Raw genomic sequence first — 25,657 nt, 5'->3', positions numbered from 1 at the left:
TTATTAATGATAGGATATCATATGCAGTTTTACAGGGTAGGTGGTGTAAAATTATTTTAATAAACATACATGCTCCAACGGAAGATAAAGATGATAATACTAAAGATGATTTTTATACAGAGTTAGAACAGGTCTTTGATAAATTTTCTCAGTATGATATGAACATTCTGTTAGGTAACTGTAATGCACAGATTGGCAAAGAAGAGACATTTAAACCCACGATTGGTAAAGAAAGTCTTCATGAATTAAGTAATGATAATGGTATAAGATTGATTACTTTTGCAACCTCAAAGAATTTAATTGTGAAAAGTACCACTTATAAACATAAAGATATCCATAAATATACCTGGTCTTCTCCAGATGGTAAAACTCATAATCAGATAGATCATATTCTCATTGATAAGAGAAGGCATACTAGTATAATTGACGTTTGTACACATAGAGGTGCTGACTGTGCCAGTGACCATTATTTAGTAATTGCTAAATTAAAAGACTCTCAGTGATAAATCATAAGCAACAAAATCTAAAAGTTCTAAAATTTGATACAAGAAAGTTTACTGATGAAAGAATTAAGAAAGATTACCAAATTAAACTGTCAAATAGATTTGATGTTTTGCAGGATTTAAATCATGATGAAAATATAAATGAAGCAGACATAAATAAGAATTGGGAGCACATACGTAATGCAATAGAATCAGCAGCTAAAGAAAGCATAGGATACCATAAATCGAGAAAAAGTAAGCCATGGTTTGATAATGAATGTCATAATCTAATAGAATTAAGAAATCAGGCTAGACTTAGGTGGTTAAATAACTCTGATGATACAAATGTAAGCAATTATAATAGAATAAAGCGAGAAGTTAACCGCACGTTTAGAAGTAAAAAAAGAGATTACTTAAAAAAGCAAAATTAATGAAATTGAAACAAACAGCAAAAATAAAAATATCAGAGATTTATATAAAGGTGTAAATGAGTTTAGAAAGGGGTGGCAACCTAAAGTAAACTTGATAAAAGATAAAGACAGTGATTTTCTAGCTGACCCAAGCGACATTCTAAATAGATGGAAGAACTACTTTAATGACCTTTTAAATGTCCATGTAGGAGATAAATCAGTAATAAATGAAGTCCACACAGCAGAACCTTTAGTTCCAGAACCTAACTTGACTGAAGTTAAAGATGCTATTAAAAGGCTAAAGAATAACAAAGCACCTGGCATTGATTTAATACCAGCTGAGCTAATTAAATATGGTGGAAATTCATTAATATGTCAAATTCATAAATTAATTTGTTTAATATGGAATAAAGAAGAAATCCCTCAACAGTGGAAAGAATCCATAATTGTTCCTGTGTTTAAAAAAGGTGATAAAATGAACTGCAATAATTACCGTGGAATTTCTCTACTCTCAACAACATACAAAATATTGTCTAACATTATTTTAACAAGACTAACCCCATATGCTAATGAAATTATAGGTGATTATCAATGTGGATTTAAACGTAACAGATCAACTACAGATCAAATTTTTCACATCAGACAGACACTTGAAAAAAAGTGGGAATATAATCAAAATGTCCATCAGCTATTCATTGATTTCAAAAAAGCATATGATTCGGTCAAAAGATATAAATTATATAATATATTAGTAGAGTTTGGAATACCTAAGAAGCTTGTTAGTATGATAAAAATATGCACCAGTGAAACAGAAAGTAAAATTCGTGTGGGTATTAATATGTCTGACAAATTTACAATTCATGATGGGTTAAAACAAGGAGATGCATTATCTCCATTGCTCTTTAATTTTGCCTTAGAATATGCTGTTAGGAAGGTAAACGAAACTAAAGAAGGACTAAAATTAAATGGTGTGACTCAGTTGTTAGCATATGCAGATGATGTAGACTTACTGGGGGATGATGTGAATACAATTAAGAATAATGCTAAAATTTTTTTCAAAACTGCTAAAGAGATAGGTTTGGAAGTTAACAAAGAGAAAACTAAATATATGGTTACAGGCCGAAACCAAGTGTTAGGTAATTATCAAAATCTAATTATTGATAACAACTCGTTTGAACCAGTTTCCAAATTGAGTAATATTAACAAGTGAAAATTATATTAAAGAGGAAATAAAAAGTAGGCTTAATTCAGGAAATGCATGTTACTTCTCTCTTCATAAACTTTTGTCTTCTCGTTTAATATCTAAGAAACTAAAAGTTAAAATATACAAAACAGTATTATATGGATGTGAAACTTGGTCCCTTACATTGAAAGAGGAACATAAATTGAGAGAATTTGAAGATAAGATCCTTAGGAAAATCTTTGGACCTAAAAGGGATGAGGAGACAGGTGAATGGAGAAGGTTACATAATTTAGAACTACATAATTTGTATTCATGTCCAGATATTAGTAGAATAATTAAATCAAGAAGACTTAGGTGGGCAGGCCATGTGGCACGAATGGGAGAGGAAAGAGGAGTTTACAGGATTCTTGTTGGGAAACCTGATGGTAAGAGACCTGTAGGAAGGCCAAGACGAAGATGGAGGGACAACGTTGAGATGGACCTAAAGGAAATCGGTAGGGATGGAAAAGAGTATATAGAACTTGCTCAAGATAGGGAAAGATGGAAGGCCTGTGTTGCTGCAGCCATGAACCTTCGAGTTTAAGAAGGCTAGGGAGTTAGTTAGTTAGTTAGTATTTTTGTTACGATAAGGGGCTGGACCCCGTATAGTGTGTCAGGTGCAAAATAGCCTGTGCTGACGCACCCAAATTTTTTTTATTTCAGATTCAAAATTCAAAAATTAACCTCCTTAATTAATGTATGCAACCAGGTAACTGAAATGGGTTTTGCCTTTGAAATATATTACAAACTAAAATAATTTTATTGATAACATATGGAAATCTGTATTACCCATAGATTCCAAAAGTACAAAGGATACAAAACATCAATGCTCTTTACATATAAAAGATACAATATTCCAAAATGAATGATCTGGCAAAAATTATGTTTTCCACCAAATTTCCTTCATGTTCATCAAAGAGGGCTACTTCCTAAGGAAGGGATTTGATCACCTTCATTCATTGAGGATGGAGTGAAGAACTTTGTGAAATTTTGGAAACCACAAGTTTAAATTTCTGGTAATTCTGAGTACGAACGGAAGTGTCTCTTCAATTACACACTCATCATTATACAGTAAATGAAGCCATTTACACTTTTCTTACCTCGCAATTCTCATGGCACAAGGTTGCAAGATGCAGGCCAATCCTACCCAGTTCTAATGTACTCGAGGAAAAATGACTTGAGAGATAAATCCCAATAATGATGCTGAAGAAAAATCTATGCAACACATCAGCTGAAGGAATCAGCTTGCTAATTTCCGTGAACACTGTTTCATAGTCACTGGGCAAAGTGTAAACTGTTATCTTCTCAAAAGCTACCTGACAATACGACTGCAAGTCATGCTCTCCACTTGGCAGCACTGAAAGAAAGAAAGGAAGTTCACAAAAATAGGGCACATATAATATTGGAAATTTGTCAAAAAATTTAACAACATAGTACACTAATAACTGTTCCAAAGCTATCATTTGAATGAATCAACATGAAATCAGGCAAGTGTTGAATCTGACACCTCAGATTCAGAGAATTCTTGGAAAGCAAGTGTGAATCCTAAATTTATGAAAACCCCTGCTATGTCTGGAGAAAAATCAAATTTCTATTGATTCTTTTAAGTATTTCAAAATTGTTTACTGTACTTACAAAACATGGTATTTTCAAATGCATGTATCTCTGGAATGAATCACGATAGACACATGAAGTTGGTATTTATTCCTTTATATATATTTTTAAAAATAAAGAGTCAATAATAATAATCTCGTCAAATTGGTACAGTCAACTCTCGATTCAACGACCTTTCACAGTTCCCGGGAAAAGGGTCGTTATTTCGAAGGGGTCGTTATTGGAATTTGCCCCAATTTTCTGCTTAAACGGAGCTCAAACGGACACAAAGATGCATAGGAGATGGTAACACCATTTATCCTGGTAGTTATACAACCTATTATGCACAGGACGCATGTTGTGAGAAGGAAAATAGAACATGAAAAAGTTTTCACAAAAAATAATGTTACTTTCTTTCAATTGTGCACAGTCGTTGCTTTTCCAGGAAATTCTTACAATTATAGTTCATGAGAAAGCCGTTTGCACCGAGACCTATGGAAAGGAAAACAATCTCTCGCTTATTGCAAGCGAAACTCGAAGAATCTTGACACCCGTTACACTGGCGCCAGCAAAAGTCGAGAGATAATCGGGCAGAATGAATGTTGGATTTTATACGTGTCTAGTGGAGCATTGTCTGTTACAAGATTAACTGGTAAGATTAGATCTCTCGGGAGAAACAACACAACCTTTCTAGGCACCAGACAAAAAAAAAAAGGCGGGGCTGTAATTTTCGTTCTGGTTCGGCTGTGTAAAATACATCGCAAAAAAAACACGTTTTCTTTGCTTCAACCAACTCCATTCACCCTCCCCCCTTCCCCATTCAAGGGAGCAGTCCAAACTCCTTCTTTGACTTGCATTGTAATCCAGTGTGAAAAAGGAAACGCGCAACTTGCAATGCGTATTTTAGGTCATTAAACAGCGTCCCAGTCGAAAGTCATTTAGGTTTGGAATTGAATTTCACTTTAAACTGTATATTTAGTCCCGAATAACCCATCAGTATAAAATGAACTGAAAACAAGCTTTATGAAACTGCGCACTTTTACATGTCAAAATGGTAGATCGTTATTTACTCTCACGTTAATCGATGATTTAATGTTGGATTTAGGAGTATTCCCGATGTCAAACACCCACTCCTCCAAAAGTTTTCCCCTTAAATAATGTCTTTCTAATCAATCTCAGCGACCATTCCTACATTCAACACTTTTTTTTCTTCACATGAATGGTTCTGAAGAAGCGGATGTGAATTAAATTTACAGTTTTGCTTATCAGAAGGTGCAGAACATGAAGTTGTTTTAACTCTTGTTTTCCTTTCTGGAGATCAAATGAAAACAGCTTTGCGATTCAAAACAATAACATTTTTCTTCCCCTGGATGAGTCATTGCTGTTATCGGCAAGCAAAAGCTTTGCGGACGCTAGACAAAACACTGGCGCCACCTGCATCGTAAAAACAAGGAGACCGGCTGGAAGTTCGAGCAACAGGTGGCGGAAGAGAAAAGTCCCAGCATTTTAAAGATAACGCAACTGTCGAAGACGGAACTTTTAACAGTAGTGTAAAGAAGAAAGAAATGTCCCTTGCTTTTTTACCATGCAACAGACAATAATATGGGTAATATTTCCTATGCAGACAACAGCATAAAAAAAGACCTGAATTCTGCAATTATCAACATTGCCGTGCACACCAGTGGCGGAGAATAAGCTGGGAAAAGGGGGATAGGTGCCGTGCACACCAGTGGCGGAGAATAAGCTGGGAAAAGGGGGGGGGAGGGTTAATTTTTTGATTCTGTTTTTGTTCGTTTTCAAGAATATATCCAGAACTGGTTGCCCCATTTTAGACGTTAAAGGAAGAGGGGTGGGTCCACTTCCACCCTCGCCTGTAATCAGCCCGTGTGCGCACACAAGCAAGAAAATCGCCCCTCCCCCCTTTGCTGACAGGAAAAAGGGGAGAAGTCAGTCAGCCAACGGAACACTTTTTTGGCAGATAGCAGATATTACGACACAATTAGGAAAACGTATGAAGTGGGGAAACGGGAGTTATGATGCACGTAAGATCGAAGTAAACTTTTGTGGAAACCTGGATGACAACGCATCAAGCTGGTTGACGATCTTTAGTTCGCCTATGTGGCTTTGATTATCTCTAACAGTTTCGCTTTTTTATGAAGTGTTGCAGGGAACAAAGAACACGTTTTGAATGAAAGCAGTTACCGGAAGTTGTCGGCTACAAGGCCGAAAGTTGCTCACTCACGGGAACCTGCTGAACTCTAGGTCAGAGCTGGACAGATGGGCCAGACTTCCAGGCGCCACGCATCTGTATTTTCGAACATTCCTGCGATCTTATCTCTCAAGGTGGTGTATTTATCGATGAAAGAGCTTGACCTGCCATACACATTGGCAAAGACTGCAAGTCCAGCAGTCATTTGGGCTGCTCCCCCCCTCCTCACCTGCGAGTTTTCAGCAGCTCTTAGGACAAGGAAACAAGTCAAGGTCAATTTAAAATAACATCCAAGCACATTCGATCTTCTCTTCTCTTTTCGCGTATCCAAGAGAAAGCATTGCAAAACAAGCCTGGCACGTTGGGTAGCGGCGTCGGGTGCGGGACAACATTGGTGCGCTTGAGGGAGGGGGGGGGGCAGAGGTCAAGTGCTATTGGATATCACTCAAGCATGGTGTGGTGGTGTCTATTTTTAGTTCAGACCCAATTGTGAGCGGTAGAGCGCTCGTGAAGGGAATGATTGGGGGGGAAAAATGCATTTTTCGGCCGATTTCCTCCAATTTTTCAACTTTTTTTCCAAAATTTTCAACTTTTTTCTAAATTTTTCACGGTTCCCGGGAAAAGGGTCGTTACTTCGAGGGGGTCGTTATACCCGGGGTCGTAGAATCGAGAGTTGACTGTATTTCTAACACTTGTGTGCAATTTGTCAAAGTTGAATAGCAAAAACTACTCTCAATCAATTTTTGCTCACTTTCAAATATTTCAAGCTATCACATGCCTTCTACATCTTATTAAAATCACACCTCCATCACTAAAAATTATAAAAATCTGAGAGGTCAAGGGTTCCTTCCTGATTGGCACAATTCATGCATGATGACACAACATTGTAATAATTTAAAATTGTTCATTCGTTACAAATGGTTCATTAATTTCATCACAACCTAAACCATTTGCACCATAGCTATTAGCTTAGTTTTACTTGTGATGACAACAGGGAGAACACCTATGATCATGAGATGTTGAATCTTGAGCAACAGTACAATAACTTACACATGTCTACAAGCCAAAGTTACTCACCATTTAACAATATCTTTGTTAGTTCATTATGCCTTCCAAAATGAGAATCCACAATTGTTTTCAAGTACACTACATGATCCAAATTTGTAGGGAACAAGAATGGGAGGACAAGAAGAAATATCCTGTTATTCATTTCATTTCCTGGCCCTGCTAAATGTTCAGAACACAATAACTCCAGAGCTTTAATTTTCACCTTGTTCCACGATTTCACCCTTTTCGACCCTTCCTTCCTTTTCAGAATGTGGAAGATTCCGTCCATTAATAAATCTACAGGTATGATCTGCAGTAACTTGTCCTTCTGATCAAGAAGTGTGGCCACTACGTATGGGCTGTCATCGGAAAGCCGTTGCTGCAAGGAGTCTTTCATTAGAAGTTTTTCTTGGTCCTGTAGGGAGAGATTAACAAATTAACAATCAAGATTAAATGAGTTATATGCATATACAATGGACCCCCAATTTTCGTATTTTCAGTCATTATTATACCCATTTGTTACAAAAAAAAACAAGGAGTCTTTCATTAGAAGTTTTTCTTGGTCCTGTAGGGAGAGATTAACAAATTAACAATCAAGATTAAATGAGTTATATGCATATACAATGGACCCCCAATTTTCGTATTTTCAGTCATTATTATACCCATTTGTTACAAAAAAAAAATATTTTTTTTTATTCAACTTCAGTGACAGCACTGTAAGAAAACAAGTGGCTTCTTGCCTGCCAGCCTCGTAAGCTCCCGATGTCAAAGGTCCGGATGTTTACCTGTTCTTTTCTGCCTTTCTCTAAAATGGAGCACACTACAGCAAAAGGTTGTCAGTCTGTTTTACTTAGTTACTTACTTAATCTGTCCTCTTCTACCTTGCAGTGTAGAGGTAGTCGAATTTACACCAGGACAAAGATATTGGGAGCATTGAATTTCAAAAATTGTCTCCCTGTCAGGATCAATAAATAGGCCAGTCAACAAGGGATGCTTTTGTTGTTCAATAAGGAAAGAAAGCTGGAACAAATTTTATTAGCTTCGAAAAAGTGTCATTAACAACATATTAATTTTGCACCCCTCTACCACCCCTGCTTTGGCCGCCATCTTTGAAAAATGACACTCAAAATCAGTTTTTCACAAATATCTCGCTTGAAAAGCATTTTACAGCAAAGTAGGTTATGACAAAAATTAATCTACATAAAATTCTCTACAAAAAATGTTCTTCTAGGATGTGCCGTTTAGGTGCTACAGGAGCGAGAAATTTCAAGTTTTCCCCCATCCCATTTAGCAAGAGCAGAACTTAAGGAAACATCTTTTTTGTACGATAATTTGAAGTCCTCATTTCCTATTAAACTAGAGGTGTACCTATTTCACATATCCTTTTACGTGGCCGGGCGGTCTAAGGCATTATGCTTCGGACTCCAACTGCAGGCAGCATGGGTTTGAGTCCACCTAGGTTCAGTCTCTATATGTTTTCAGCCTGTGTATAGGACCGGTGGCAACCCACCATCGTGAGGCAATTGAGGAGCTAAGAGTGAGTAACGCAACCCAGTCTGGGAAATCTATAACGGCTGAAGATTCAACATGCTGACCCCACGTCACCCAATTGCCGGTTGAAGATCTCCACACCTCTAGGTAGGATTGTGGGAAGTTTATTTTACTTCGCGTTTTGTGCCTCTTGGCTAATTTGCGAAGATGGGGATGAGTGATGAAATGATGAATGGACATTCACAAACAACCAAGCCCGACCGGGATTCGAACCCGGGACCCTTGGCATCGCAGCGCGATGTGCTAACCACTCAGCCACAGGGTCGGGCTACGGCTGTCGAGCCACGTGTTATTATGTTATTACCTATTCGAAATATTCGAATGAAGTTTCTTGATAAATGTATTTCCGAGTTGTAATATTTGAATAAAATTGAACAATAATTTTGTAATATTTCACGTAAAACAAATGTACATAATAAATGTATTTCTACTAGTGTTATTAACCAAAATCATTTTCTTACACTTTTATCTCCTGACTTCTACCAGCAAGAATTCTTCTAAGTGCATATCAACTAGATCATCACAGTTGGGAGCTTTCAGACTGAAGCAACAAGTGGCAGACAACAGGCCACAATTGACATGGTGATTTCACATCGAAGCGACAAGCAACATGGACCACTTTAGTCTAAAGCAAAACATTCAATGTGCATTCACGGAGAAAAACAAGGTGAGGGCCTCTCCGATGATGCAGTGCGAACGTCGTCACCTCGTAATCAAGGGATTCCGGGTTCGATACCTGGTGGAGGCACATAGTGGTTCAGATCCCACTTTAAACTGTAGGTCTAGTCCCAATTAGCCTTGCTGTGAATAAAGTGGACTTAACTCAGCAGACGAGACGACACAATGCACGGTATTGAGAAAATTGCCCATTCAGAGCGACACAAAAGCGACATGTCCAGCTTGTTGCTTTCTTCTGAAAGCTCCCTTCATCTTCTAGAAAACTGTCACATTTTGAGCATGCCATTGCAGTACAACTTCTTATATTTCCGGACTTTTATCTAATAACTTAACAAACTTTAGTTTTCTGTTCGTGAAAAATGCTGAAGCTGTCAGCCTCACTGAAGGTAATACGAACTGTATGTTCTCTGTGTACATGTACACTTTGTTTCCATGTCCCCTTTTCCCTGCTTTAAGAAGTACGCATAGGTTTGATTTTGACCCAACTAAGGCAGAGAGGATAAGGAAAAGTCAACATCTTCACCTACAATTTTCACATTTTGATTCACAGAGGATGCTTCAATAGCAGCGTTAATGATGTGCATGCATCTTCATCAAGTCTGCTTGATCCTTCAGCATTGTGATGAGACCATTCTTGTTCCTCTCATATTAAATGTGATTTGACTTGTTGTCGCAGGCATGGTTTCATCAAATTTGAACTCTCTAGAAGAGAGCACGTTCAGAAGCTTTGGTATTTCTTTGTCACATTCGCATGGCATCCATCAAAGATGATGATGGTATTTTCTTTGCAGTGTTTCATTTCGTACTTAATGCACCTATCTACGCAATGGTATCAAATTCAAATATTTCTCACTGTTGACAAAAAAAAAAAAAAAATCTCGCTGTGAATCAAGAATTTTCCATCGATTATGTAAATAGCGTCTCTAACTTCTTTACTTTCTGAGAGTGGTAACAAAGGATCATAAAGAGAGGACTTCTTGGTTCTCCGCATCTCTACCTCATCACTAAAAATGGGAAAGAGAATTTACTTCCTTATCCCTGGTTACTCCTGTAATTATTGATTCAATACAATCAAAATCAGGGAATGATGGTTGAGATAAGAATCACTGACAAAAGAACTGGAAATCTTGCTTATCCACTGATATGCAAGACTTCCGTGCATCGACATGCTGCTCTTCAATTTTAACTGTAAACTAGTCAACATGCCAAGAATCCACTTAGTTAGCACTGAGTCAGTCACTCCTCTGCCATTCCCCACAACTCTTCATGGAGCGCATCACGATCTGTTCAGTTGTCATATCTAACCAGATCCAGGACCACAACATTTTCATCATTTTATTGTGAAATAACCTTTTTGGACAAATTCAACATATTTAATTGGGATTATCTTCTCTTTGAGACCAAGCATATCCTACACATAGGTGACGCTAAATATTTCCTATGAACTACTGTGTGCAATGATAAAACCAGTTGAACCCATAAATGACATTCTGTAAGAAAAAAATAATGTAATAATTCCAGTTTTATAGAAGGTAAATGCTACAAAACATCATGCAAAAGAGGTTTCCCTGAGTTTCGCTCTTGCAAAATGGGGTGGGGGAAAAAGGTGAATTTCTCCCTACTCTAGCACTTGAATGGTATGTCCTTGAAAAAAAAAATTCACAGAACATTTTTTGTAGATTAAATTTTGTCATAACCTATTTTGCTGTGAAATGCTTTTCAAATTAGATATTTGCAAAAAAAAAACTGATTTTGGATGCCATTTTTCAAAGATGGCGGCAAAAGCAGGTGTGGTAGAGATGTGCAAAATTAGTATGTTGTTAAGAACACTTTTACGAAAATAATGAAATTTGTTCCAGCTTTCCTGGATTTTTTTCCTTATTGGACTTCCTTGATGACTGGCGTGAAATGCCTTTCATGAATTGTGTTAAGATACAGTTACGTACTAAATTCTGGTTTGCAAATTTTCAGGCTGATATTTACCTTTAGATCAGAATACACCCTAACAGCTCCAGGGATGGCTTCAGCTCTCACGTTTTCTTCAGCATGACACAGCTTCTCATCTATGCCACATCTTTCGGTCACAGCAACAGACAGAAAATTGAGAATAGTTGTCTCAGACACTTTCTTGTCATCTAGACTTTTCACCATCTCCTGGGTGACTTTCCTGAATGTAGCTGGGTATCGTCGTTCAATTTGCCTGAATATATTTGCATACCACTTCTGAGCTGGCGTGAAATTTCTAATTTTCACATCATCTGAGCTACCTGATGATTTGAACATCTCAATGGTGATCCTGAAATTTATAATTAACGTTAAAAATTTGGTAAAAAGGAGTGATCTGGTAACAGTTAAAGTTCACATATTTTCACATCAATCTGAGCATTTGGTAAAAAAATTTACACTCTGGCCTTTGCCATTATTTAATTAGGAATGGACCAGTAGGAAATTTTGTCCGATACCGATAAAGTACCTGAATAGAATTTACAGATACCAATAACCAATATTCTACCGATCTGGCAAATTCCAAATGGTTCAATATGACCTCCTTAATAAATGTATGTTATCATATGAAACAAGCTTTTGCAATGCAAAAGAAGCTGCATATTTAAACATTTAACTAAAAAAAATGGGAATGGAGATTACACGTTTATTTCCATAAAAGTTTAGCAAAATTGCACAATATTGCACTAAATTGTAAGATATTTATAGATATATTGGATCGGTAATATTACCATTGGCTGATATGCCTATATCAGCCAATACCAATGGAGTACCAATTAATCTGTCCCACTCCTATTAAAACTGAGATAAAATCACAAAATAATACCACATATTTTTCCTCTTAGACCTAAATCTTTGAGGGATGATAAAAAAGGAGCTGTGGAAGGGTCAAAATAGTTAAAATTAATTAAAAAGTACAAAACTTGATATCCTGATCACTGCTTTCCATTTCAACTACATGTAGTTTAACCCTTTTCCCATCCTTGCAGAAAGATTGAGGTCGGTCTGGAAATTCAGAGGACAAAAAAAAGTGTATGTTGTGATCTTAATTAATATGTTCTGAACCACCGTGCAATGTACCTCGACTGGCAGTTGGAACCCAGGACACACTATCACAGAACAAGTTTTTATCGCTAATCTATCCAGGAGGCTACTTAGAAAAAGGAACTGAAGTTTTTGACACTACAAAATTAGAGTATATGAATTACATTCATAAAAATATTAGTAAAATGGCAAAATTTTGTACCAGTTATAGAAATGTTCAATCATTAAAGATATCACCAATTTTACCAATACACTGAAATGCATATAAAGTAGGGATAGGACCGATTAATCGGTACTCTATCGGTATCGACCGATATAGGCATATTGATTTATTGGTAAAATTACAGATTATTTTACCGATCCGATATATTGATAAATATCTGATAATTTAGTGCAAAATTCTGCCATTTTGTTGTAATTTTTATGGTTAATCTCCATGTCCTACTTTCAAAAAAGTAAATGTCTAAATAAGCAATTTCTTTTTCACTGCAGTCACCTTGAAACAGGCATTTATTAAGGAGGTCAATGCACCTTTCAGGTTCTTCAAGGACCATTTCTAATTTTATATCGGATCAGTAGAATATCGGTTATCGGTATCAGTAAATTTTATATCGGTACTTTATTAGTATCAGCCAAAATTTCATATCCCTACTATAAGGTCAATACAGACAGAAAACTAGTTATCTATCGATTGAACCAGAAATATAAACAAATGCAGTGACAAACATACCTTATTATTTCTGATGCTGCACTTGCGTCAAACTCAACATCTTCTAATATAGCATTGACAAATTCAGAGTAGAGTTGAAGCAGGTTTTCACTGTCCTCCTGCACATACTTAGAGCATGACTTCAAAATGGCTCTAATAAAAGGCATCACGTTCAGTTCTTTAGAGAGTGTAGCCAATATTTGTGGTAACCACACGTAACTTGTCAGTTTGATCAAGGCTTTTGGTGGTACACTATGCAAATCCTGTGAATTATACAGCACGAGCAGAACCAGCACCAGATCTGTACGTAGTTGCGGCTCCTCCTGATATGAGAATAATAATTACAAACATTACAAGATGTGAACTTTGCTTTAATTAAATATTAAAAGCAGGACTGAACTGATACCGATATCATGTATCCGTATCAAAAAGCAACTGTTCGAATTTAAACAGCGATACCAGATAATACTCTTTTGGAGTCCACAAAATGCCACGTGAATCTGAATATAGGGGAAATTATGCAAAATGCATAATTTCATTATTTTTGCAACAACATTCTGGGAAGAAATTGATTTTGTGATTAAATTATTATCCCATGTGAAATTATGAATATTTCATGTAAAACTCTGGTTCCAGTGGAAAATTTAATGCAAAACTTTTAATTGCTACAACTTTGAAGTTTTGTTTTGTTAAGAGTATCACAAATAGTATCAGATTGGTTCAAGGTGGTATCGGCTCCATCCTAAATAAAATACTTTGATTTACTCATTACTGTGACTTACAAGCTTTGAAATGAGCAATTTGAAAAACAGGAACTATCAGCTTTAATTTAATTATCACAATTGGTTGGTAGAGAGAACATCAATTTTACATTTTTCAGGAAACAAAGTAAAAAAAAAAAATTAAAATACAAAATCTGGAAATATGAAATTAAGACTATAATCTAGTTGGTTGAAATCTGGGTAGCCTGTGGGGGTCCATAAAAGTGCAGCAATACTTTGCCACGATTCAATTAACCTGTGAATTACATAAACTGAAAAAAAAACAAAAAAAAAAAAAAAAAACATTTTGAACCAGCAGTGTGTGGCAAAACAGAATATTACAATGATATTACAGTCAAACCCAAATTTTACGTTATTCAGGGCCCTGTACATAATAAAATGTAAAATGCGGGAAAGCATAAAGGAGGGGTGAAACTCAAGTGTCAGTAAGAAAGGACTACACAATTGACTTTTTAGGGGGTATATTATGTCAAAAATTATTTAACAACGGGAAAGAAGTATGATAATGAATGTCTAAGGGGAAAAAGCAAGACATGCTGTGAAAGTCAATGACGGATTAACGGGACCCACTTTCGAGGGTAGGGACGGTGGATGACTCTTCTAACTGCCGCCTATTATGTTCAGTTTATGCATCCGATTGTGTGAGATCTCTGTTTACTCTGTAAACTGGTAATTACTTGCTCGTTTTAGAAGTCCCAGGTAATTGGAGAGGGGTGGGCACCAAGCATCTTTATATACTGTAATCAAAGTGTTCTGAAGACATGCAGAATGGTTCAGGTTCCACTTTGAGCTGCATATGTATCCAGTCCCGATCAGCACAACAGCATGAAGTGAACAAAACAAGCTTTGTGAAACTTATGCACGTTTAGACGTCGCAATAAATTATCAGTGACGCATGCAGGATTTTCGAAGGGGGGGGATGGGCTTACGTATACTTTTTATAGAAGTCAGTCCTCACTTTGCCATCTTTTCCTGCCTTTGACTTTTTTTTGTTTTTGTTTTTTTTAGAAATACTGGCTTATGAGCCAAACGATTTATTATTGGATTCAGAAGTCTTGCAGAGGGCAAACACCCCTTCCACCAATAGTTTCCCCATAAAGAACATGTTTCCTTTCTTTTTTTTGTCTTCCGGTTAACATTGTGTGATTTATTTTCAGCAAGTGAATGGTTCGGATAATAAGGGGCAATTATATTATTCTTAGCATCATGTAGATTTCCTTCCTGCACTGCTCTGTTTGTTCAAGGTGTTTTATCAGATTTCAAAACAATGCCATTTTTCTTTCCTTCAGAGTGGATGAGTCATAGCTTTAGAGCCTCGAGACAAAACATTGGCGCTGTTTCCAGCTGCCTGCTGCTCACAGACACCCCTCCAAACAGTTTGTAACAGGAGGAACGGGGAGACAAACAGATGGTGGAGCGACCAATGCAGTTGAACAAGTCTTTATCAGAAGTGTGCTCATTCCAGGCCAAGTTGCAGAAAGAAAGAAGGAGGGAGGGGTGGGGGGAGAAAGATCACTGATTAAATGCTCTCCCATGCTGTCATGTCAATGCTTCTGACATATGAGCAAGATATCTGACCCAGGGCATTAAAGAAAGAGAAAAGGGTTGAATCTTTCAGTTACTGCATAGCTGTGCACAGTGGCAGATTAATGAGCTCCTGTGGGTGGGAAGATGTTTTTTTTCTTTCCTTTTTACTGGCCCTACGCTATGTTTTATGTTATGTTCGTTGAATGTGCATATTCAGGTTCCAAAGCAACAACTTAATTTTACACCACAGAGGAAAGGAGATGGGAGATCACTTATCGTCATTATGTTAATTGGTTAAGATGTCTTGTGTAAAGGGCTCTCACTTCCACATGAGCAAGAAACTCGAGACAGAAATACTTGGCACTTTCCAGTAATTACAAGACTAGTGATGATACCATAGGGATCATGAGAAAGCACCCCCCCCCCACCCTGCAAATGAGGAAAGGTGAAGTTAGTTTGCCATGCACTTTGCACCATGCCATGACACACACATATACAGGGGAGAAGTGTGAGATGGTGTGATCAGCACCATGCTCTGGCCATCTTTACCCCACATATTCTTCGATATTTGCCAATTTGAAGGTGATGTGATCAGCACCATGCTTAGCAGCCCCCTTGCTATTTTGGCCCAAATATGCATTTTAATACGTAGTATTTAGATGTGCACTAAATTTGGCTGCTCTCAGAAAATATTGCCGCACCCCTAGTTTAATCACTCATTTTTCCTGGCACCATCACTTTACAACATACAAGCAGGGCTCGAAAAATCCCGGTCACCAGGTTGCCACGGCGACTAAAAATTTCAGCCTGGCGACTGTAATCTTATGCTGTAATATGTATGAAATTTTGATGATTCTAAGTTCAAATTGCAGTACAGCGTAGTTAGCAAATGATATATTTCTTTAAAACAACATTGTGACACATTCCAGAGTCAGTAATAATTTCTTACTCTTTGTCCCCCAACACCCCATTTCCTGTTTTCTCGAACGATTTAGCGATGTTTTGAATACCGTGATGCTCAGCTTATACAAAGCGTTTCAAAAGTTGCACAACCCAAACTTTGAAAATGTATATCATGAAAACCGTAAGATATATTTACACCAGGTTTTCTGCATTATAAAGTCTCATCCATTGAGATATTTTTCAATGCTTAAAATTATCAGTTTTCTCCATACAGAAAATTTAGATAAATTAATAACTGGCGAAAGGCAGTGTTAAAATTTTTCCAGAAAAGCACTTTTGAATGAGAAAAATATGTAAGAAATTATTGAAGGGTCATAATTAGATGACTGATGCCATGTCAATCTGTCATTTGCGACCAATATTGGTCATGTGCAACCTTTGATGGATTTTTTATTGGCGATTTTATGGGTTGAGTGAAAAAGTGCAATTTTTGGGACATATATGGCAATGCTAGCAGGTCGAAATATTGTCAACAGACACACGCCACATGGGCCTAAGTATTGGCTATACATTTAACGTGAAAAGTCATAAACCAAGATTTTGTCCCGAAATTGGACTCTTGAGAGAATCCTACTCTGCCTCCGATTACAATGAATTCTCTTCACTCACTTTCGACGCTACTATGCCTGTTCTTTTAATTGATTCAGCATGGCGTATTCTTTGGAGCAGCGCATGTGCATTGCTGAAGAGTATTTTACTACTCATTCTTACACTCATGTGCAAGAGGTTTTCCAAGAAAAATCCCCTGCTTCTGCTATACCTCACAAAGCAACTGTTTTACGACTTGTCAAACAGCAACAAATGATCCCACAAATTGTTAAGAATTGAAGATTAGGCACACACAGAAGATGTACTACGTAGAAATTTTCAGCGAAAAATGCAGGCTCGACCAGGACTCGAAAATGGGTCTCTGGCATACCGTATGATTTCTCTAACCACTGAGCTACTGAGCCGGCCTCGCCTCGCCTCTCGCTGTTTTACCTGTGTGGAATAGTCTCTGCCAGTGCAACCGCAACGGGATCTGTTGCCTTTGAAACACAGTAGACTTTGACATTGCCTGGTTCCTCCCAGCATAGAGATGTTAATGCATTTTTCGCTGAAAATTTCTACATAGTACATTTCCTGTGTGTGCCTGATCTTCAGTACTTAACATCTCTACGCTGGGAGGAACCAGGCAGTGTCAAAGTCTACTGTATTTCTAAGGCAACAGATCCCGTTGCAGTAGCAGTGGCAGAGACAATTCCACGCAGGTAAAACAGCTTCAGCGAAAACTCAGGCAAGGCCAGGCCGACTCAGTAGCTCAGTGGTTAGAGCAATGGCACGGTATATCAGAGACCCATGTTCGTCCTGGGCGAACCTGCATAAATTTCTACATTGGTATATATTGTTGAAAATCAATTCTCAGATGTTTTCAGCAAATTAACAATATTTTTTTTAAATAATGTAATTGCTTTTATTTGGATACATGCTAACATAAATTTATTAACCCAGCGTACATGATTAGTTTAGTGCAGAAAACCTGGTGTAAATACCTCTTACGGTTTTCATGATATACATTTTCAAAGTTTGGGTTGTGTGACTTTTGAAACACACTGTAGTAAGCACAATTGCTAGTAGGTAGTTTTCTGGCACCTGATTTTCAGAGCTGGTGCCTAGCTTTTCTTCTTTTCTTCTGGGCTGAAGGTGTATCAGGGGTGGAAATCCATGGAAATAATGCCTTGCCACAGTGAAGTGTCTGAATAGATTGAAAAGTTCAAAAACTGTCGCACAGTGTCGTTCAATTCAATTAATCTGTGAATTATATAAACTGAAAAAATAATTTCATTTTGAACCAGCAGTGTGTGGCAAAACAGAATATTACAATGATATTACATAGCTATTACTCTACTTTCAGATTGCACCAATGAGAAGCATTCGGTGATTTTCTTTTCTTCTGGGCTGAAGGTGTATCTGGGGTGGAAATCCATGGAAATAGTGCTTTGCCACAGTGAAGTGTATGAATGGATTGAAAAGTTCAAAAACTGTTGCACAAGTGTTGTGCAAGAAGCAGCTGGATGTTCACGACAAGACTTGAACACTTACACACAACTGCGTCAACGCAACTGAGCATCTTCAAACCTGTGCAGAACTCAGTGGCAGAAACAATGCCTGGTAATTCATGTAAAGAATGGTAATGTTACAAAGATAAAGACAAATATAAGTGAACTGCAGATAATTACTGACACACCCTTGATATTCTTTAAATATTTTAAAGAAAACTCTGGTAAATTGATGTACTATTAACTGCAATGGAAATACTTATAAACATTTATGAATATTCTAAACACAACTTTTGTTACAAAGTTCAAGCATCAGTGTTGGCTCAGTCCACCTGATACCTACTTGTGGGGTCACAAAATACCCCAATGTTTGGTAAAGTCTTTTAAGTCAATCCTATGCTCAGCAGCACCAGAACTACAGTTTAAAAGCGGGATCTGATCCTTGATGCAATGTGCTTAAACTAGGGATGAAACTCCGGGGCCTTCGATTACAAAGCAACTGCATTAGTCACTATGGGGAGCCTGCAAAATACCTAAGAAAAAAATCAATATCTGCATACTAAAAAAAGTAGTTTTTGCTCGACCTTCGTCAAAAGTTCTAAATATTATAATTAGTGGCTTACCTTCACCAAACGCTCAAGTATTTTATTCAACAGCCTTTCGGAGAGTTTACTCTTTCTTGACAGCTGAGCGATTATGAAATATGTTCCAGCAGTTAGATCCTGTATCGATGATTTACAGCCTTTGGACAGCATTGGTAGTAGCTGGGTCACCTGTGCTTCCGTCACTGAATCACTGTGCTCCAGAGCACCCATTATTGTTGTGCAAGAGAAGGCTAGCAATGTTTGAAGGGATGATGCCTTTTTACGAGCCACCTGAAGAAGATATACAAATGGAAACTTTGAATTTTCAAAATACCAACAATTTACCAAATAAAGGCATATTTATGATTATGGTTTTAAGGGGGTAGTAGTATAGGCTAAGACTTTGATTTGGGCAGATTGAAGGAGTTTAGACACTAAAGAAAAACTTCTTATTAACAAGCTTTCGTTTTACATGCACTTTTTGCACAGATAGGCTAATCGGGACTGGATCTACAACTTATAGTGGGATCCGAATCACTGGGTATCAATGCCAAGGTGACGGCATTACCAATATGTCATCCTTATTAATATTACTTGTAATATTAATATAATGACTGTAGCTTAACACACAGCATTTACAAAAATTTAAGTTTAAAAACTACAGATTTTACCACTAGCTTACCCGAACTGCATACAAAGTAGACTCGCAAATGAACTTCATGAAGCCAATATCTGTAGCACAATGGTTCAGCAAAGCTGTCTTGGAGAGAGGAACTCCAGGCTTCTGCAGGCACTGGAGCCAATGCCACTTGTCAGTTGGGTTACTCAAGTTTAGTAGCTGCAGCATGCGGACAAACATGCGAGTATCATGATACGGCATTATCAGCATCATAATTTCATCTACGTTGAAATCCTGAATATGAAATCTGCAAGGAAATTGAGAAAGATTATTAAAGGCAATGGGGCGTATTAATCGGTACTCTTATCAGTCTCAGAAGATATAAGGACATCGGTGTATTGGTAAAATTATCACGTGGCAGTGGTGGGACAAACACTTTGTCTTTTAAGTAACCCACAAATTGAAGTTACAATGTGTGCAATCCAGTGGTCTTTGGGACAACAGCATGAGGTGTTGGTCATGTTGAATCCAAAGCACTAGACATCAGCGGAAGTGGGTGGGACTGCCATCCTCCTGAAAAACCAAAATGCGGGTCTCCATGCAACTGGGGCATAGGCCACAATTCAAGCTTATCTCGCTATGTCAATCCTGTTACTGTTCATTCCACTGAACAGAATGGTCTGTAAATGCATTCACAGCTCATTGCACAGAACATGTTCACTTCTGGTTAATAACACACGTGGGGTTTCACTCCCCCATATGCACACATTGTGGCAGTTTACTTGGCTGGTGATATGGAATTTAGTTTCATCAGTAAAAATTATTGTATCCACACAAGCTTCATTGGCCATCATCTTCTCCAGGAACTAATAACAAAATCGTCATTGGACAATGGCTGTAGTAGTTGAAGTCACTATGGTTTGAAGCACAAACATTTACAGAGGACCTTGTACACAGTTGTTTTTGACATATCCAGTTCAGTAGCTACACGTTCTTGGGCTATGAAGAAAACTTGTGCGAATGCATTCCACATCTTCTTCGGAGGTAGTAGACAGGCAACAGTTGACTTGCACTTACACAAGCAACCTGTTTAACTGAACTGTTTATTCCACGTGTGAATTTCATTGGGACTAGATGGGTCGTTACCAAATTTCAAACAAAATACACGTTGCACAGTGCTTGCAGACTTTGTTGCACGAAATTCCAACACTAGATCCATGTAGCGGGGCGCATGTGAACAAACTGTTTCAGTTTCTGTTTCAACTGGTGTTGTTTGTTGTGGTAAATGCAATACTCTTCTTGTAAGAGGGCGTCCCGATGGTGCAGTGGTAGTGTCGTCGCCTTGTAATCAAGGGGTCCCAGGTTCGATACCCGGTGGAGGCACATAGTGGTTCAGATTCCACTTTAAACTGTAGGTCCAGTCCCAATTAGCCTTACAGTGCATAAAGCGGACTTAAAACACCAAATTAATCAATCAATTAATCTTCTTGTAATTTACCCTAACCTCAAAGAAACATCCTATATTTGTGCATTTTGAATGCTATATAAGCTACAGTAGTTTCATAATTGTCACATAAAATATGTATAAAATAAAGAATGCTTCCCCCTCCACCCAATCAAAAAATTTGATGTTGGCAAGGACCTCATTCTTGAAACAAATTAACCACCTAGGCTCCTCTAGTTTCCCCTCTGACTTTGAGAACATATACTACAAATAAAGGACAAATAGTTAAGAAAATACATAAAAGTAAAGTCATCCATTTATTTATTTCCCCTTGAATTGTTTGTATGCGGCCCTGATGTACCAAAATGATTTCGGCACTGATAGACCAAATGCATATGTCTGTTGGACTGAGCTGAGTCTGTCTAATTTTGTACGATGCACGCAAAACAAAAATATTATTACTTACTGCACGTCACGTTTAGTACAAATCCTTGCCTCTGGAGTGGAGGACCATATGTTGTGTACCAATGGGTTGATTCAACTTGGATGTTTGCGGAATGACACTGATAATAATAAATATATATTGACTAAAACAAAAGATTACATGGGTAATTCCATGAAAAGCACTGAAAACTTAAAACTGTTCATTTTTGGAATGATTTTTTGCAAGCATGTTGGTAAAGGATCAAAATATCACATTTCAGTGTTAGAAATCGATATAAATTGCAAGTTTTGATTCTACTGCCTTGTGAAGTTCGATAAAAAGTAGGTTAAAATCAAGGGAGGAAATTTGTGATTATTGCAGTTTATGACAAGTATATTTACAGTTGCTACACTATCTACTTTTGCAACATTGGAAAGAACTAAATCAGGTACTCATTTCTCAGGAGCACCAATTTAAATGCGTTAAGTTTTATAGCTTTGAAAATGATATTTTACAACACGTGCGTAGTAGTAACGCGAGTCACAAAAACACACATTTCTTCTAGTATTTTACTTCTAATATACAGTTTACTTGTTTCTATAACAATACCACAATGAAAAACAGCAAAGTGTTTTTTCTTTTTTTGTTGGAATTGCCTAATATACAGCAAATGAAGTTGTAACACGAGTCAGGATGTATATGAGGTTGGATAAAATATGGTGTGCGTGACATGCGTTTGTGCTTCAGAAACAAATATTACTCTTACATCCCTCATTTATGACTCTCAAAACAACTATTTTTGTTAACTTTCTTAGCTAATACTGAGTAATATGTGTAAATTACACTCTGTTGGCCATCTTCACCAGACGAAATATTTTACACACATTCAAAGCTCATAAAGAAGATAAACATCCACCCTTGTCAATGCACGTGGTCATTATAAATTTGAGTAGGCTAGTTTTACCAAACATTCACCACTTATACTGCATAATTTGTGTTGCACTTGTTTTGATTCCTGTACTTTGAAATTAATGTTCTTATCTCAGTATTGTTACTGTAATTCAAAATGTTTCCTTTCGTTGCATAAATTGTAATTCTTTATTTTCATTCTTGTATTTTGTGAAGTATCTTGCAACATTTTTTCTTTTTTAATTATATAAATTGCAATTCTCCATTTTGCTCACTTGTTGATAAGTATTACGAGGGTCACTATTTATATTTTGAACATAACAATGAAAAAACAGGAATTTGGCATTGAAAATTGCTTTATTGTTTTTCCAAGTATTCTCCTTTATGGTCAATACACTTTTGCATTCGTTCGAACCATTTGTCAAAGCAGATTTTCCAATATTCTTGAGACACCTCCATAATATGGTTTTTGAACACATCAACGGCGTCTTCCGCCGACGAAAATCGTTGTCCACGCAATTTATTCTTGACATTCGGGAACAAGAAGTCATTGGGTGCCAAATCAGGACTGTACGGTGGATGACCCATCAATTCGATTTTTTGACTGTTCAGAAAGTCGGTTGTTAGACGAGATGTGTGACAGCTGGCATTGTCTTGATGAAGAATGATCCGACGGCGTTTGTTTGTTTTCCATATTTGACCGAAGACCTCTGGCAAACAAATTGTTGTGTACCATTTAGAGTTGACCGTTCTACGTTCCTCTAAAGGCACAGTTGCCACATGACCAGTTTTCCTGAAAAAACAGGCGACCATTTGTTTCGATGTGCTTCGAGTGCGAACAACTTTTGTTGGATTGGGTTCATCTTGAAACACCCATACAGTCGACTGCTGTTTACGTTCCGGCTCATATGCATTTTTCCATGATTCGTCACCTGTTACAATCTTATCAATCAATCTTACGTCTTTTGAAGCACCACGATTGTATTTATTGAGCATTTGTTTGCACCAATTGACGCGAGCGTCTTTTTGAGTTTTTGTCAAATTGTGTGGGATCCAACGAGAACATACCTTTCTCACAGCTAAATGATCGTGTAATATTTTATATATGCTGGTGGAACTAATGCCTATGGTTGCTTCAATCTCACAGTATGTCACATGATGATCTTGCAGTATTAGGTTTTGCACAGCATCAATGTTTTCTTGAACAACAACTGATTTTGGACGACCTTCGCGAATCTCGTTGGTGAGCGAATGGCGGCCACAATTAAATTCTTTATACCAGCGTTTCACAGTTGCAAAGGATGGGGCTTCATCGCCAAATGTGGAAGTAAGTTGATCGATGCACTCTTGTCTTGATAATCCACGTCGAAAATCGTAAAAAATCATCGCACAAAAATGTTCACGAGTTAATTCCATTTTATTGTTGTCGCGCAATCTCCAAGGCAACATAAACAACACAAATGAAGCTATTGACAAAACATTTGAAGTATGTTATGGTCAATAATGCCAGACGATTCCGTGCAAACGTCAAATCGCGCCTAACTTCAATCAGTGTTGCCAAGGCTCAAAATATAAATAGTGACCCTCGTATTTCATTAGTTACTATATGACTTGCTACTCTTGTAACTTGTGTGAGAGTAACTCTACCCTGTAATTATGTTGTTGAGTGGACTAGATAAACTGAAACTTGCCTACACACTAAATGTAACATGAGTCATAATTCTTTGTAACGTGAGTCACTAATATTTTATTTTTATAAAAGGGTTCTTTTTGCATACATGGATGTATTATACTTATTTTTTCAGCGATTGATGTTTATTGCATACTCTAGTAGAAGAGCATAGTTCCAGTGAAATGTAGATGTTGACAAATCGGGTGTCCACTTTAATGTAACACATGTCACAACAATTAAAAATATCATACCAAATTTAAAAGCCACATTTTCTGCATTCTATTGTACTCAGGTTATGTAGCCTTAAGGGAGTAACAACCTATAAGGAAGAAAGAGTTTCATAACTTTTATGTGAGTGGTAGACAAATTTTAATTTTAAGAATATCATGCTTCTAACTGTAACGCGAGTCACATGGAATGACCCACATGCTTATACAAATTTGCTACAATGCAAAACCATGGGACGGAATGAATCACCGCACTTTCCTCCATATTGCCTCGCGCGCACAGACTGAGTAGCTCTCTCTCTCTCTCTCTCTCTCTCTCTCTCTGTTCGAGAGTAAGCATAGGAAAAAAACTGAAAGCCCCTGACATCTATTGTTAACAATATCAAACATATTAATTATGATCCGAGATATATTCCCCCCTCTTGGTCAAAGAATGTTTGACCAACTAAATTCACTTATCTCCGACCTTATTGCACTGAGGGAGTGGAACTAATTTGTGAATTGATCTCTTGAAAATCTCTGAAGCTGTATGCACTGTGCCCACTCACACTAAGCCATCTGTTCCTGGATGGATGCTGGTTACTCTTCCAGATTTCCATGATAGGGGAGGTAAGTGGTTGTATTTGATGACAACTATCAAACCTGGTTTGAAGTTTTCTTGTACACTGGTCCACTTGGAACGTTGCTGAAGACCTTTTAAATATTCTTTGAACCAGCGGTGGCTCTAAGGGGAGAGCCGACATGCCATGGCTCTACCCTCAGAAAAAGAAATAGCACTTGCTTTGCCAAAATATAGTTAAATTAATACATTTACGAATGAGGAGATTCGAATCTCGTAAGCATTCCAGCTTACGGCTGCCTTGATTCCTTAGCCGCATCCCCAGCTGTTCTCTCACTTGCTCTGGGCCAGCAGAGGCATGATAAAGTCTCCACAGTTAACGAGCGAGGAGGTGGGGTGGTAGCCCAGAGGCAGTCATAAGACAACCAGTTATAACTCCATTAAGCCTTGTTTCCATGATTATGAAAAACTAAATATGCTGACCAATAAATTACTGCCTTGGTCAGCATATTTAGTTTTTCATAAAGACAACCAGCCGTGCCAGCTCGCATCATGGTACGAAGCGAGAGCTTTCGCATTGTGTTGACATAGTTGCAAACTTCACACAGAAGTGACTAATCCTGATTGATTTGTAGTACTCATTAGAGAAGTAATTTGCGAGAGATACTTTCCTGCATGCTTGGCAAGAACGAACGTAATATCTTCCCCAAATTTATATAACCATTTAGATAGATTCATCTAAAGAGCCATCCAGATTTTTTTGTTATCGATTTCTTCCTTAAGGAAAGATATATCCCTTGCTCTCATGCAAACAGACGCTCATGTGTTGCAACTGACGTTGACAACATTGAAGACATTTACTGTACAAAAGAATTGCCTAAATATCAAAGGGAATTCGAATCACCATGGGATTTTTTACTTTAATATTTGTAAAAAATCACACGGAAAATCTATCAGTA

The 25,657-nt window shown here is 37.5% G+C and overlaps 1 protein-coding gene across 1 annotated transcript in view; it reads right to left on the bottom strand.

The window, feature by feature from the left end:
- l(2)k09022 (HEAT repeat containing 1 homolog l(2)k09022) overlaps window positions 1-25,657 on the bottom strand; it is a 97,049-nt gene that overhangs the window by 49,565 nt on the left and 21,827 nt on the right. Inside the window, exons 4-9 of the mRNA XM_083139747.1 lie at window positions 19,527-19,770; window positions 18,884-19,135; window positions 12,971-13,272; window positions 11,176-11,488; window positions 6,994-7,378; window positions 3,215-3,471 (exon numbers count right to left, since the gene is read on the bottom strand). Of these exons, the coding sequence (XP_082995873.1) occupies window positions 3,215-3,471; window positions 6,994-7,378; window positions 11,176-11,488; window positions 12,971-13,272; window positions 18,884-19,135; window positions 19,527-19,770 (1,753 nt within the window). The remainder of the gene's footprint in view (window positions 1-3,214; window positions 3,472-6,993; window positions 7,379-11,175; window positions 11,489-12,970; window positions 13,273-18,883; window positions 19,136-19,526; window positions 19,771-25,657) is intronic.

The sequence above is a fragment of the Lepisma saccharinum genome, chromosome 1 (assembly GCF_977018435.1).
Source record: "Lepisma saccharinum chromosome 1, izLepSacc3.1, whole genome shotgun sequence".
NCBI lineage: Eukaryota > Metazoa > Arthropoda > Insecta > Zygentoma > Lepismatidae > Lepisma > Lepisma saccharinum.
The sequence above is the reverse complement of the archived record's forward strand: the minus strand, read 5'-3'. Positions and strand labels throughout refer to the sequence as shown.